Consider the following 15746-nt stretch of genomic DNA (forward strand, 5'->3'; position numbering starts at 1 on the left):
CATGAAAGTATGCTTTAAAATTTAGTGTTAATCCGTTTAAACAATAACTCCCTCAGTGGGACAATACCGTCTTGGTTATTCTCTCTTCCGTTATTGGAGTATGTGCGACTCAGTGATAACCAACTCTCTGGCCATATTGATGAATTTCCAAGTAAATCACTGCAAAATATCTATTTGTCCAACAATAGGTTGCAGGGGTCAATTCCGAGTTCAATCTTTGAACTTGTGAATCTGATTGATCTCCAACTTGATTCAAACAATTTCAGTGGCATTGCAGAGCCCTATATGTTTGCGAAGCTCATTAAGCTTAAATACCTCTATATTTCACATAACAGCCTATCACTAGGCACCACATTCAAAATCGACATTCCATTTCCAAAATTTTCCTATTTGAGTTTATTCGCTTGCAACATAAGTGCTTTCCCGAGCTTCCTAAGAACTCAAGATAAGTTATTTTATCTGGACCTTTCTGAGAGCAAAATCGATGGTCAGATTCCCAGATGGATATCAAAGATTGGAAAGGATTCTTTGAGTTATCTAAATCTTTCCCACAACTTTATAACCAAGATGAAGCAGATTTCATGGAAGAATCTTGGGTATCTCGACCTTCGTTCCAATTTACTTCAAGGACCACTTCCAGTTCCTCCATCTAGCTTGAGAGTCATTTTGATCTCGAATAATCAATTCACAGGAGAGATTATTCATTCTATCTGCGATATTATTGCCCTTGATGTTCTTGATCTTTCCAATAACAGGCTCAGTGGCACCATTCCAGAGTGCATTGGAAACTTTAGCCCCTGGCTTAGCGTGTTGGATCTGCGGAATAATAGACTTAATGGAAGCATTCCTGGAACATTTGCTTAATCCAATTGGTTAAGGTCTCTTAACTTGAACAACAATGAACTCGAAGGAGCGAACCCTCAATCCTTGGTCAACTGTACAAAGCTTGAAGTTCTAGATATTGGAAATAACAAGATCAACGATGTTTTCCCGTATTGGTTGGGAAATCTTCCAGAACTGCGGGTTCTTGTTCTCCGTTCCAATAAACTTCGCGGTTCTGTGAGGGTCTTTGAACCGGAGGAATCATTTCATAAGTTGAGAATCTTAGATCTTTCGATCAACAATTTTAGTGGTTATTTGCCAGCAAGGTTTTTTGAAAAATTAAATGCCATGAGGAATGTTGGTGCAGATGAAGGCAAATTACGGTACTTGGGTGAAGAATATTATCAGGATTCTGTAGTGGTGACACTAAAAGGAACTGAGATTGAACTGCAGAAGATTCTCACTGTTTTCACGACCATCGACTTCTCAAGCAATGGTTTTGATGGAGAGATTTCACAGGTGATTGGAAAGCTTCATTCGCTTCGACTCCTCAACCTTACTCACAATCACTTTATAGGGAAAATTCCATCGTCGCTGGGAAATTTGGCAAAGCTTGAATCCTTAGACCTGTCTTCAAACAACCTTGCTGGAAAAATTCCAAAGCAATTGGCAAGTCTTACATCTCTTTCAGTCTTAAACATTTCCCACAACCGACTTGATGGACCTATACCTCAAGGACCCCAGTTCAATACAATTCAAGAAGATTCCTATATTGGTAACCTGGGGTTGTGCGGATTTTCATTGACCAAAAAATATGGCAATGATGAAGCACCAACAACATTCCATGAAGAAGAAGAAGAAGAAGAAGCTGAGAGTTCAAGCAGCTGGTTTGATTGGAAATTCGCTAAGATCGGTTATGGATCAGGATTAGTGATTGGCATGTCTATTGGATACATGGTTTTCGCATCAGGAGAACCACTATGGTTTATGAAGATGGTTGTGACGTGGCAATCCAAGAAGGTAAGAACAAGGGGGATCAGAAGAGGCAGAGTAAGAAGAAATTAATCACTTGGTGAAATTGATTTTTTTTTTCTTAATAATCAATTGATGCTCTTTCTTGACTCTTTGTGCATGAATAATAAAAATTTGAAAAATTAGTTAGCATAAAAAGTAAACTAGGCTTGGCCAAGTTAAAAGAAAAAACCTTCATTCATTCATATTAAAAAAGTTTAGCTTTTTTCTTTTATATATATATTTCTTCATTTATTCGTATAACAAGTTTAGCAAAATGTTTTTAAGCTTGACTAAGTGGCTTTCAAAATATTTTTAAAAAAAATAAAAGAGATTTAATTTGAGAATTATTTGAATAAAAATCGAAGAGTTAAAATTTATAAAACGAGAGACTTAATTAAACGAGTGCTCAGACAAAGTCACATTACAGGCCCTGGTAGCTCAAAATTTATCTATAGTTAGGCCTCCCTGGACATTTTGAGAATAAAAAACCTCTGCAAACAACCGTCAATAGCCTCCCTTGAGGTTCTATGAAATTTTTCTTCCAAAATAAATAGGTTTGCCTGTTCTTAACAAATATAATATCCTTTCAAACCATTCAACTTGAAGAAAAGGACAATGAAACTATTGTGAAATTAACCCTTATGATTACTAGATTAATCACACCCCAAGACCTAACTCAGACTTAAAGACTCAAGAATCAAACTTAAGCTAACCAAGAACAAAGATCATATCAAAGAACACAGCCCAAAAAACCAAGAACACACAAGAACTTAAGTGGTTCAACACCTTTGAGGGTGCCTACATCCACTGGAGAAAATAACTTAGGGAGCAACTTTATTAAGCTTCAAGGTTACAGAGATAATAGCACACAATACAGAGATTACTCACAAAGCTCAACTCTCACTATGGCTGCTTTATCACTCTTTCCTTTATCACGCAAGATAACACCAGAACCAGCTCATTTATATACCAGTTGTACAGGCTTAACAGATCCAGATTTTCCCTCCAAATCTAACAGCCTTTTAACCAACCTGTCACGAGCTTCTCACGCACTATTATAAAGCTTTCCTTAAATGACTGCTAGCACTGTCGTTTAAGCTTAAACCAGGCATGCATTTAGGGGTGTCAAAAAAACCCGCCCGGACCGGATCCGGCCCGGACTCGGCCAATCCGGTCCGGGCAAAACCCGGACAGCATATACTGAAAAAGCAGATCCGAGTTTCTGAATTTAAAACCCGGACATTTCCGGGCACGGTTCGGGTTCAGCACCAAAAACCTGAAACCCGGACCCGGACTCGTTTTTCGAATAAACTAAAAAAAAAAAACTAAAATCAGTTACCCAAAGTCCAAACGTAAATCGCAAACACCCAAATCCGAAAATCCCTAAATCTAAATCCCCAAATCGCAAAACACCCAAACCCAAAGGCATCAGTAGTGACGCTGCCATCGTCAGTCCGTCACCGTCGCCCCTCGGCACTCGGCAGTCGGCATCATCTCTTCTCGTTTGGCATTTGCTGACTCGGTTTTGATCGGTTGTGGCTGTGACGGGAGTCGTTCGTGCAGCGGCAGCAGCGCAGTGCAACCCCCTTCGGCGCCGTCAGCGTCAGCGCCACCGTCTCCAACTCTCCATTGCCACTTTGTCATCCACCATCAGTCCATCACTCTGCCATCACCGCCACCACTACCAGGCGCAGGTATTGATTTTTTTCCTTCCATATTTTGTCTTCCCAGTTGCATTTTTGCCGATTGCTTCTCTGTTGGTGTTGGCTGTTGCTATTCGTGTTTATCTTCGGCCAATTTTGTGCATGGTTGCTGACTTGCTGTGAGGCTAAGATCAGCTGCTTCTTGATTGCCATTTGCAATGTGACAAAGAAAATGTATTTCGCCCGCTATTGATATGTTTGATGTGTGCTTGTTGTTTGGCTCATTCTATGCTACTGTTTGACATAATGTTGCTGGATCAATTTACAATGAGACAGTGATGAAATTTACAAGTGTGTCGTATGTGACAAAATGATTTAGCTACGGTTAATTTGCTTGTTTTTAATCAGATGTTAAATGCTACAATTATAGAATTTTTTTTTCCCCTCCCGATTATGGGCTGTTTGAACACATCTGTTTAATAACTTGTTGAAAATGTTCATACAATATTTGCTCGATCAATTTGTCCTAAAAATGAAAGAAATTTTTTTTTGAAATAATTGTTTGCGGGCTTAGAAGCCCGGAAGACAAAACCCGGACCCGGGACATGCCGGGCTCAAGCCCGGACCGGACATGCAAAAGCTGGGTTTTGTCTGGGTCCGGGTTTCAATTTTTTGCGTCCAATCCGGTCCCAGGTTGCACCAAACCCGGACCGGACCCGGGGTTTTGCCAAGCCTACATGCATTAGACACGTGAGATTTAAAGGTCTTGTACGACATTGGCAATTTGTCAGCTCTGGTATCTTACTCAAATGAAACGACACGTCACTCATCTTTACAACTTAAAACCGACACGTTGTTTTGACGAGTTTGAGTTCATTTCAACAGAAACTAGAGAAAGCCAATGAGATTAAAATATCAAGATCTAACAGAAAAAAATTAAATAAAAAAACAAGTTTCTCTTCAACAAAAGAATAGAAAATGGATCAATATAGGGTATCATCCTTGCCACTTCAAACCAGTGAGATGAAAAATATATATTGAAAGCTGCCCAATTTGTAGAAACAAAAACTTGCTGGAGAAATGGCTTCCATGATTCGAGTACGGTACCAATCTAAAGAAAATGCAATCATAAGGATAAATGGATTCACTGCATTTTTTAATTCCCACGTAGGGTATTTTTCACAAATTATTTGTGTAAATCTGTACTAGAGGGATAATGTGTTTGTAGAAAAGATAATAATTATTTCTGTTCTGTATCATGCATCTGGTAGCCAGTCAGGTGCTTTAATACGAAGTGATGACAAGAACCCTACAAAGATTGCTATAAAATAATTAATTTATTAATCCCCCTTCTAAGTTCATATGATATACAAACCTTGAATCATTAGACTTGTCTTCCAACAACCTTATAGGAAAATTTCCTTTGCAATTAATAAATCTAACATCTCTTTTGTTCTTAAACATGTAGAAGATACCATCTGTCATGACTCAATCCTACAACTCATATCACCACATCTTGTCAATTAAGGTGCGGATCCACTTATAAACTCAGTATCTCTCATGTACTTTGTTGATGTGGGATTTACCTAAGGTATTACAGATAAGACACTAGATCAAGTAGAAGAAGATGATGACACTTCAAGTTGGTTTGATTAGAATGTTGCCACGATAGCTTATGCACCTGGATTGTTGATTGACCTATCTATTGGATGTGTTAGGTAGACTGCTATGGTTTGTGAATATGTTTGAGAGGAATTAATCCAACTGTCCAAGAATGTGAGATTCAAAAAAGGCAATGGAAAAAGAAATTAATCCGAAAGTGCAAGTGATGTTCTTTTGTAACAAGTTTGTCCTTTTGGAATGGCACGGATTAATGTAATTAATATTTACTGACTATTTGATATAGTTTATCTAATGGTCATAAGTACTTATTTAATCTCATAAGCTCTTATTATAAACTTTATTGTTGTTTGGTTGTTTTTTGGTGAGTTTTTAGAGCTTAAATAAACAATTTTGCTTTTAATAGCAAAAACTCAATTTTTGGGCTCCCATTTGGGAGTAGAGATTAAAAATTTTTTTTTAAATGTTAAAATATATAATATATTCTCTACTTATTTGACAATCTTATTTTATTCTTTTTATAACATAATTTAAAAAAATTTGCCTAATAAAATAATTTTATAAAATTTTAATAAAATCTCTTATTGACAACCAAACAACTAAATTTTTTTAGGTAAAAATTCTATTTGTAAAAGCTCTAATCTCTAATTAAATAAGGTTTACTTGAAAATGTGTACCAAACGGAACCTTATGTTAAAATAAATAGTTATGTTGCGTAAGTACAAATATCAAATTAGTGAGCACTGAGTATAGAAATGTAAAGAGTGGAACTATTTGCACTCCTCTAAAAACACCTCATTAAAAGTACTTGTAAATTGCACTACTTTTAGTAACATCCGTTTTAATTTGAAAGTAACACTGTGTATTCATAATTTCTTTTTTCTCCAATCCCCGTTGGAAAACAAAAATTATTTTTAACTCATAATTCTTTCACTAATTAGCATGAAGCTTTAATACAATTAATAGGAATCATTTTAATTTTTGAATTCCTTTTTTAACTTGCCATTTGCTTTTCGATTTCTATCATCATTTAACTTGAAACATAGAAACTCAATAATATATATTCGAGATATTTTTTTCTGTATTTTTTTTATTTTTTTGCATAGGTTCTCAGAATTTGTAAAATTATAAAAAGAGAGAATTGTTTTGATGGATAAAGATGATGATCATGCCTCGTGATGCAGTGCTTTTTATTTTTATTTTTTTCTTGAAAGACATGACGCATTCGAGGGTTGATATTGTAAATTTCAGTGAAAGGGTTTTAAGAGGATTTTGGGGCATAACAATAGTCCAACTCAAAAGTAAACTAGGATTGGTTTCTCCCTTATGATGCATGCGATGGTAATTACCGTTTGGTGCCAATTTGCGGAATAAAAGGCTGCCACGATTCGAGTTCTGTGTCAATCTAGAAGGAACACGATTCACTTGATTTCTTTTGTTCTAATTAAGACTGTTGTCGTTTCACAAACTCAAATTACGCAATACAAAATGCGATGCTTGTCTCCACAGATTTGAATGATGATCAGCTTGGTTAAGTAATGTGGGGAGGCCGGCGCGGTCACTATAATTTTACTGTAAAATGCTTATAAGTACAGGAACTGTATTGAGTTTAAATATTGGCTGATCAAAGACAAGTCTTATACAGTTGACAATTCAGTATCAGCCTTTGTTATTGTCTAATAGTGCTCTCTCTACTGCCAAGTGGCAGCCACCGGCCAGCCAAACATCAAAAAACTAAAATATTATAAACGGGAGCGGCTTTTGCAGCCAGTTGTACTTCTTCAATTGAAAAGAACAGTGCTTTCAAAATGAAGTTGTTACATTGGTGGATACGTAACCCTGCTTTATGCCTCTAATTGTCACGCACCTGGATTGAAGCTAATGTCACGGAAATTGGGTTCTACTATTTATAGTGACCCGACGATATTCATCTTGTACTCAAAATAAAATCAAATTTGCTCCAAATAATAATTTGTTACAGAAAAATGAGATGGTTAACGTGGTCTTATCATTTCTTGCGTCTTCAATTATTGCTTTTGCATACTCAGAGTTATGCAAAACAGTGTCCTCAGGAACAGAGTTTGGCACTGCTCCAGTTTAAGCAACTCTTTTCCTTCAACCGTTATTATTTTGGCCGTTGCCGTGCATACCCAAAAACGATGTCCTGGAAATGGGGTACTGATTGCTGCTCGTGGGAGGGAGTAACATGTGATATGGCCACAGGTGATGTCATTAGCCTTGACCTTAGCTGCAGTGGGCTTTACGGCAGTATCCCTTCCAACACAAGTCTCTTTGACCTTGTTCACCTACAAAAGCTCAACCTTGCTAACAACGATTTCAATCTCTCTCTGATTTCTTCCGGTTTTAGCCGTTTCCTTAATCTGACACACTTTAACCTCTCTTATTCCAACTTTGAGGGTTCAATTCCTTCTGAAATATCCCGCTTGAGTAAGTTAGTTTCACTTGACCTCTCTACCTATACTACACTGAGGCTTGAAAACCCGGTTATGGAAGCATTAGTTCAAAATGTGACCAAGTTACAACTACTCTTTCTTGATTATGTAGACATGTTTACCGTAGTACCAGGTACCTTGAAAAATCTTTCTTCCTCTCTGACATCTCTAAGTCTCTCTTATTGTAGAATCCAAGGTGAATTTCCCGAGAACATCTTCCGCCTGCCAAACATACAGATGGTTCGTTTAAAATTCAATTTAAATCTGTCTGGTGTCTTTCCCAGGTCCAACTGGACAAGCCCCTTAAGGTATTTGGATGTCTCTGGCGCAAGGTACTCCGGACAGTTACCTGATTCAATCTGCAACCTGAGGCACTTGCGAGAATTGCATCTTTCCCAATGCAACTTTTATGGATTTCTTCCTGCATCACTAGGTAATGTTACACAACTTGCTGTTTTGTCCCTCTCCTCTAACAGTTTTAGTGGTCATATCCCACCATCTCTTTCAAATCTTCACCAGCTAACCGATGTAGATCTTGGAAGCAACAGTTTTGATGGTCAATTCCCAGATATTATGAATCTAACCAGAGTTACAGATTTAGACATCTCAAATAATCAACTTACCGGTTCAATTCCTTCCCATGGAAGTGGGCTTCAAAATTTAGCATTTCTCAGATTAGATAATAACACCCTCAGTGGGACAATACCATCTTGGTTATTCTCTCTTCCATTATTGCGGTATATGGACCTCAGTGATAACCAACTAACTGGCCATCTTGATGCATTTCCAAGTAAATCATTGCGAAATCTCTATTTGACTAACAATAGGTTGCATGGCTCAATTCCAAGTTCAATATTTGAACTTGCAAATTTGACTGATCTCAGTCTTGCTTCAAACAACTTCAGTGGTATCGTAGAGCCTTATATGTTTGCAAAGCTCGTTAACCTCAAAATCCTCGAACTCTCTCACAACAGTCTATCATTTGGCACCACATCCAAAGTCAACTCTTCTTTTCCCCAAATTTTCTATCTGAGTTTATCTGCTTGCAACATTAGTGCATTCCCAAGCTTCTTAAGATCTCTTGAATTAGCATATTTGGACCTTTCTGAGAACAATATCGATGGTCAGATACCAAACTGGATGTGGGAGGTTGGAAAGGATACTTTGAGTTATCTAGATCTTTCCCACAACTTCATAACTGAAATGAAGCAGATTCCTTGGAAGAACCTTAAGTATCTTAAGCTTCAATCCAACTTACTACAAGGACCACTTCCAGTTCCTCCACCTCGCTTGCAATTCCTTTTGGCCTCGAACAATCAATTCACAGGAGAGATTATTCAATCGATCTGCAGTAGTAGTACCCTTGAAGTTCTTGATCTTTCCGATAACGGGTTCAGTGGCACTATTCCAGAGTGCATCAGAAACTTTAGCGTGTTGGATCTGCGGAATAATAGACTCAATGGAACCATTCCTGAAGCATTTGCAGAAGCCAATTTGCTAAGGACTCTTAACTTGAACAACAATGAACTGGAAGGACCGGTCCCTAAGTCCTTGGTCAATTGTACTAAGCTTGAAGTTCTAGATATCGGGAACAACAAGGTAACAGATGTTTTCCCATACTGGTTGGGAAATCTTCCAGAGCTCCAGGTTCTTGTTCTCCGTTCCAATAAATTTCACAGCTCTATGAGGGAGTTTGAAGCCAAGCAATCATTTCCTAAGTTGAGAATCATTGATCTCTCACACAACAATTTTACTGGTCCTTTGCCAGCAAGGTTTTTTGAAAATCTAAATGGGATGAGGAATGTTGGTGAAACTGAAAGGAAATTGCAATACGTGGGTGAAACTTTTTATCAGGATTCTGTAGTGGTGACACTTAAAGGAGCTGAGATCGAACTGCAGAAGATTCTCACTGTTTTCACAACCATTGACTTATCAAGCAATGATTTTCATGGGGAGATTCCTGAAGTAATTGGAAACCTTCTTTCACTTCGACTCCTCAATCTTTCTCACAACCACCTTACAGTGCGTATTCCATTTTCGCTGGGAAATTTGATAAACCTTGAATCGTTAGACCTGTCTTCAAACGACCTTTCTGGAAAAATTCCAATGCAGTTGACAAGTCTAACATACCTTTCAGTCTTAAACCTTTCCTACAACCAACTTGAAGGACCTATACCTCAAGGACCCCAATTTAGTACATTTCAAAACCATTCATATATTGGCAACTTGGGGTTGTGTGGATTCCCATTGACAAAACAATGTGGCAAAGATGACCCACCAGAACTAGTGCCAACAACTTCAAGCTGGTTTGATTGGAAAGTTGCCAAGATGGGTTATGGATCTGGATTGGTGATTGGCCTGTCTATTGGGTACATGGTTTTTGTAACAGGAAGACCACTATGGTTTGTGAAGATGTTTGAGAAGAAGCAATCCAAGAAGAGGGTGAGAACAAGGCCGATCAGAAGAGGCAGAGGAAGAAGAAATTAACAAGTCGGTGCAAGTGATGGTCTTTGTTTTTATTTTGTCCAATGCAATTGTACGAATTAATGTAATTGATATTTTATGGTGAAATAAATAGTTCTGTCGCGTGAGTAAGAAAAATGAAAATTTGTAAAATCAGCGAGCACTCTCTTGCAATAGAGGAAGCACCCGTGTCAATTATCAAGTGAAGTCATTATTATTATTATTTTAAATGATAAAGTGCGCTGGTTAGCATTAGAGACCAAATCCTTGTGAGAGTCTCACTTTGCGAGCTCCAAAGAGGAGGTTTTGTCCCTTATTAAGGATAATCAAACAATTAAAAGAAAACGAATGATTAAGATCTCAGTTGCTCAAGAAATTTGCTTATAAATACTCAGAAGAAATAGTAAATGAAGATGCATGTATACATGAGCCTGCAGATAGAGGGGGAAACATCACGGCAGCGCTAAATGCCTAACCGTTTTTTGTTTATTTTTATATGGAATTATTACTCAATAAACATGCTATCGGTGGCATTTTGAAATCTTGAAAAACACTAAATTCAAAAAGTATCTTTGTTTACATGAAATCTAAAAACATCGTTTCAAAAACAATGACAGACGAGCTTAAAATAATTTTCTGATTCTGTGTTATGATAAATTAAAGCATACAGAGTTTGTTTGATGTAACAAATATTGCCTCAACATATTCTTAATTCATTCTCGATAACACCAAGAAATAACTTCTAAAAGTTTCAAAACACAACGGTATTTCAGCTTTACTCAAATGTACAACTGTCCACACTGTCTTTTGCAGATTCTAGGTCTAAATTATCCTAGCTAAAGCGAAAATAGTACTTCATATCTCCCTGCTTCATAGATGGAAAATAGCAGCAGAAGAAAAGGGGAAAGAAGTTCGAAGTCCACGTGTATTTCAAATTTTCAACCAGGCGGCCATTTCAATTGCCGACCACCCAGAACATGCAAATGGAGATGATAAACAGATTGGCCTGGAGAAAGAGAATTAGAGCATCGACACAATTATGTCAAATGGATCAATGCAACGAACTAACAAAAATCAGTATGGAAAATATATGGATTAGGATGAAAGCTTACAAGCTCCAGGACCATTGTTGATTACTACTCGAAATCCATCCAGGATACCTTCTTTTTCAGCAACTATTTTTGACGCACACAGAAGATGGCCCAAAATATCCCCATGCCTTGCTTCAGCCTGACAACGAAACGAAGAAAGCATAAAATCACACAATAACCATTTCATATTGAAATGAATGGAGAGCTTTAGAGCAACAAGAAAGAAATGATGAAATCTCACATAAAAATCATTTACATTTGAACTGGAGAATGCTCAATTCTAAAGTATATACATGCATTCATACAAATAGGTACTTAGTTACATGTACATTTACAGGCCCCAATATAATTTAATAATGGGCCACTATGGATGCCACATGCAACAAACTTAACACTAGTTTGACTTTCAATATCAAGTGTGTGACATCCATATCATTGTTTAGGTGTGTTACCGATCTGACGGTCTTGTTTTACCAATTAAGTTCTCCAAAATAATATTGAATGCTATCAATTGAACATTTCCTCCAACATCATCATCTCATATTGTTGAAAAATTCATGAAAGGACGTAAAAGGTTTTTATGAGTTCAAGTGACATTAAATATGTATTTGCAAAGGGACGTCATTATGCAGCAAAACAACCATAGGAACTGGGTAAACCACAATTTCCACAATGGATTGGAATGCACTGATTATATATTTGTACACATATTGTTTTTTGCGATACCGGTTAAAATGTTGTTATGCTAACAGAATTTTTGACCATATACAGTAATAATATGAGAATATTTTGACCATTATAATAATCTTAGTTTGGATGAAAGGGGAACAAAATAAGTAAATGAATGATCAAATAATTGCAGACTTCTTTTAATCCTGAGAAATTATAGACATAAAAGAAAAGGCTAAACCTAACCTTTGCAAGCGTTGTCAATCCATCTCTGAACTTTGGAATGATTAAAACATGAACAGGAGCCTGCGGATTAATGTCCCTAAATGCTAGGACCTTCTCATCCTCATATACAATGGATGAGGGGATTTCCTTTGCTATGATCTTGTCAAATCTGAAAGGGTCGAGGGGGTAAAACAGAAGGGGAATAATGATTAGGAGAAATAGTGACTAAAAAAGTACTACTCCCATGGATAAACAAAGCATGTAGCCCTTAATCAGTTCCAATAATTGCTAGTTTCAAAATCCAACTAAGCATCCCAAAAGAAGGGGGCCAAAAAAAAAAAAGAAAAAGAATCAGGGACCTCCTTCGAGGTTTTATGAAATTTATCTCCCAAAGCAAAGGGGTCAGCCACAGCCAGTGCTTAGGCTAAACATGTAAATAGAAATGAGATCAAACCATGGTTTTTCATGTACATGGTTGGAGCTTCACTACCGGCGTTCAGTGCAGCTGCTTTGGCAGCAGCCTCTTCATCGTTTGTAACACTAACTCGAGACAGAGATCTGAACAAATTTCAAGTTAAAACGTAAAAAATAAGAACTGTAAAAGACAGAAATGAAGCTACAGATATAGCCAATGAATTGAAAACATCAAAAATTTCATCAGGTGTGCCTTTTTTTAGCAAGAAGATTAATACACAAAAACAGTGCTATTAACATCTTCTGGGGCTTGGCCATAAATTTATATATATATATATATATATCGATCGGAGTTTTAAAATTAAAAAAGAAAAAGAAAAAGAGAAAGAGAAAGAAATTTTGTACCTACGAGAGTGAAGAGGAAGGAGAAAGTTAATAGAGTTGTAATTAGTTGAGTGTTGCAGTGGAGCTCGAACATTTGCTGCAAAAGCTCGAACATTTGCATTATAATTTCTGTTGAAACAAAAATACCCAATTCAATTTTAACCAATAATAATAATAATAATGCAAAAAAAAAATCAATAAATAGATAGATATGATGATACACAGAGAGAGTGATGATAGAGAGAGAGAGAGAGATCACCGAAGTAGAGAGAAGGAGGTCGCTGCTAATGTGGTTGATACCATTTTCTCTCGATGACAGTTTGGTGGTCTGTGCAGAGTCAGTAGTTTCTCCTTTTTATATATGCCCGCCAGCCAAATATCTATTTATTTTTCTATCAATAATATCTCTTTTTTCTTTTTTTTTGTGATAAGTTATCAATAATATCAAGGGTAAAAATTTATTTAGTCTTTATATCACGAGATAAGTGTTTATTTAATTCTTATATTTTTTAAAACATTTTAAAATATTTTTATTAATAAATATCGACACTCATATTATTATTTTTTATTTTTTTAATTTATTTTTATAATATTACACTCTTACAATAATATTTTTTTTATATTAATAAAAAATTAAATTATTAAATTAAACTTAAAAATAAAATAAAAATAATAAAAGTATATATTAATTTTTATAGAAGCTCACGTATGTCTAAAAATTAATATTATAAAAAATTACATTATTTATTTTTAAAAAAAATTAATATTTTAACTCAAGAGAGTGTTTCATAAAAATTAATATATATATATATTTGGTGTTAAACTAATAATTTTTTTTAATAATATCTAAAAAATTATTATAATAAGATAATATTATAAAAATAAATTAAAAGGAACAAAAGATAATGTCAAGATTGTTAATAATTTAATGATAAAAATAATTTGAGGTATTTTAAAAAATATAAAGACTAAACGGACACTAACTTCAAAATATAAGAACAAATTTTTACCTTAATATTAATAATGTTATTTTTTTAAGGTATTTTAAAAAATATAAAGACTAAACGGACACTAACTTCAAAATATAAGAACAAATTTCCACCTTAATATTAATAATGTTATTTTTTTGAGGTATTTTAAAAAATATAAAGACTAAACGGACACTAACTTTAAAATATAAGAACAAATTTTCACTTTAATATTAATAATGTTATTTTTTTTTTAAATTAAATTTTGGGCGGTTGTGATGAATAAAGATGGAGACGTTATATTTGATGGTCCTGATCGCGTCCAATCATCATCACATTGTCCTTTTTCGACTCTTATCATGTCTATCTACGAAAAGAGAAACGACAGGTAATGATAAATTAAAGAAGTTTGACAAAAAAAATGGCAAATTTTGTGGTACAACTGCCAAAGACAAACAGCTTCAACTTGAAGCGGTTCTGCGTTTCTGCTTCTTCAAATGGGAATCCTCCGGGTAGCTCTGAAAGCAGGGGCAGTGGGCCAGTGATACTGGAACTTCCGCTTGATAAAATCAGGAGGCCATTGATGAGAACCAGAGCTAATGATCAAAACAAAGTCAAGGAACTCATGGACAGCATTCAACAAATTGGCCTTCAAGTACCCGTAAGAACGAACACCCCCCCCCCCCCGGGCGGTAAATTTAATTATTTTGGTCGAAATATTCAGCTTAGCTAAGTACTGTCTACCGATGATAATTTAATTATAAGTATATTTTAACTTATATAGCTGCACTAACAACATTTCCATTTTGATAATTTTAGAAAAATAAGAAATCTAAAATTAGTTAAGAACATGCATATAATATTGTGTTAACTTGCAATGAGTACTCCGATGTCATGAGACCAAAACCGAATAAAATAAAACGAGATTGATTTGAAATTGATTGAGATTTGAGGCAGAATGAGATGTTGGGTATTGATCCGACACCATTAGCATGGACCCAAAAACTCAAGTTCTTAAGCAAAATCCCAATGTTAGTAATAAAGACAATTCGGCATAGAGTGTGGAGTAGATAGAAATGTTAGGCATTTTAGCGTCATTAGTAGGGCCAACACCAACACCAAAAGTTAACCGCTACCAGTGCTAGCATATCCTCGGGCACCACCATCATTGTTGCTGCAAATGCCAGTAGTTCATCGCTTGGTTAAACTCTGTTATTTGACTCTTTCCTTTTCTTTTCCTTTGCTTGTTTATGTTGACTTGTTATATAAAAATTGATGCAGATTGATGTCATCGAGGTTGATGGAAATTACTATGGTATGTGCTCATTTATACTTTCTGCTTATGGTCTTCCTAGTTAGTAGTTACTTCATGTGTCTTCTTTTCAACTTTTGGGTTCTTGTGAGTGTTGTCACCAAAGGACAAAGGGAAAGAGGTAAAAGAAGCACAAGAACTCCTTCAGAGACTAAATACAGCTAATATCATAATCTTTCATGTTTTCTCCAAGGATGGTGATCGTTGATTGTTCCTTCCTTTTTTTTTTTTACCTCTTAGGTTTTTCTGGGTGTCACCGGTATGAGGCTCACCAGCGCCTTGGGCTTCCAACAATCCGTTGTAAAGTTCGTCGTGGAACAAAAGAAACTTTGAGGTATGCTTTGCTCAGAAATGTCTCTACTCCTCTAGTATATACCTGTAATATCAGTTGATGTTCATCTTGCAGGCATCACCTACGCTAAGTTTCAGCAAGTTCCTTTTCAAAGTGAACTTGCAGCTTCACCAACTACCAGCTACTGTATTTGATCTTATTACAAAGGATTGGACTAACCTACATATATTTGTAAAGGCTGTAGTAATATATATAAAGAAACTTGCTCAGATGTATAGATCTATTAATGATGACATGTGCTATTACTTTGCGAGTATCAAATAAAAATCAACTATTGTTGTTGGTGATCTACAGATTTCTATTCTTATCCATCCAC

The 15746-nt window shown here is 35.8% G+C and overlaps 3 protein-coding genes across 4 annotated transcripts; 2 read left to right on the forward strand and 1 right to left on the reverse strand.

Moving 5' to 3' along the window:
* Positions 1-567: 567 nt before the first annotated feature.
* Positions 568-10200, forward strand: LOC107175582 (receptor-like protein 7). The gene is made up of 3 exons (XM_052434987.1): positions 568-776; positions 879-1842; positions 7148-10200. The coding sequence occupies exons 1-3, from the start codon at positions 568-570 to the stop codon at positions 10037-10039; spliced, it is 4065 nt and encodes a 1354-aa protein (XP_052290947.1). The 3' UTR covers positions 10040-10200.
* A 438-nt stretch (positions 10201-10638) lies between these two features.
* Positions 10639-13207, reverse strand: LOC102612416 (14 kDa zinc-binding protein). 2 transcript variants are annotated; one of them, XM_006468428.4, is made up of 6 exons: positions 13058-13207; positions 12820-12927; positions 12472-12558; positions 12022-12169; positions 11128-11245; positions 10639-11021 (listed from the first exon to the last, which is right to left on the reverse strand). In XM_006468428.4, the coding sequence occupies exons 1-6, from the start codon at positions 13099-13101 to the stop codon at positions 10954-10956; spliced, it is 573 nt and encodes a 190-aa protein (XP_006468491.1). In that variant the 5' UTR covers positions 13102-13207; the 3' UTR covers positions 10639-10953. The 2 variants fall into 2 exon arrangements, with proteins under 2 accessions (XP_006468491.1, XP_024951364.1); XM_025095596.2 differs by lacking the exon at positions 12472-12558.
* An 898-nt stretch (positions 13208-14105) lies between these two features.
* Positions 14106-15719, forward strand: LOC102612116 (sulfiredoxin, chloroplastic/mitochondrial). The gene is made up of 4 exons (XM_006468427.4): positions 14106-14427; positions 15048-15081; positions 15319-15412; positions 15485-15719. The coding sequence occupies exons 1-4, from the start codon at positions 14188-14190 to the stop codon at positions 15498-15500; spliced, it is 384 nt and encodes a 127-aa protein (XP_006468490.1). The 5' UTR covers positions 14106-14187; the 3' UTR covers positions 15501-15719.
* Positions 15720-15746: the final 27 nt, after the last annotated feature.

Source organism: Citrus sinensis, chromosome 2 (genome assembly GCF_022201045.2).
Source record: "Citrus sinensis cultivar Valencia sweet orange chromosome 2, DVS_A1.0, whole genome shotgun sequence".
Classification (NCBI taxonomy): domain Eukaryota; kingdom Viridiplantae; phylum Streptophyta; class Magnoliopsida; order Sapindales; family Rutaceae; genus Citrus; species Citrus sinensis.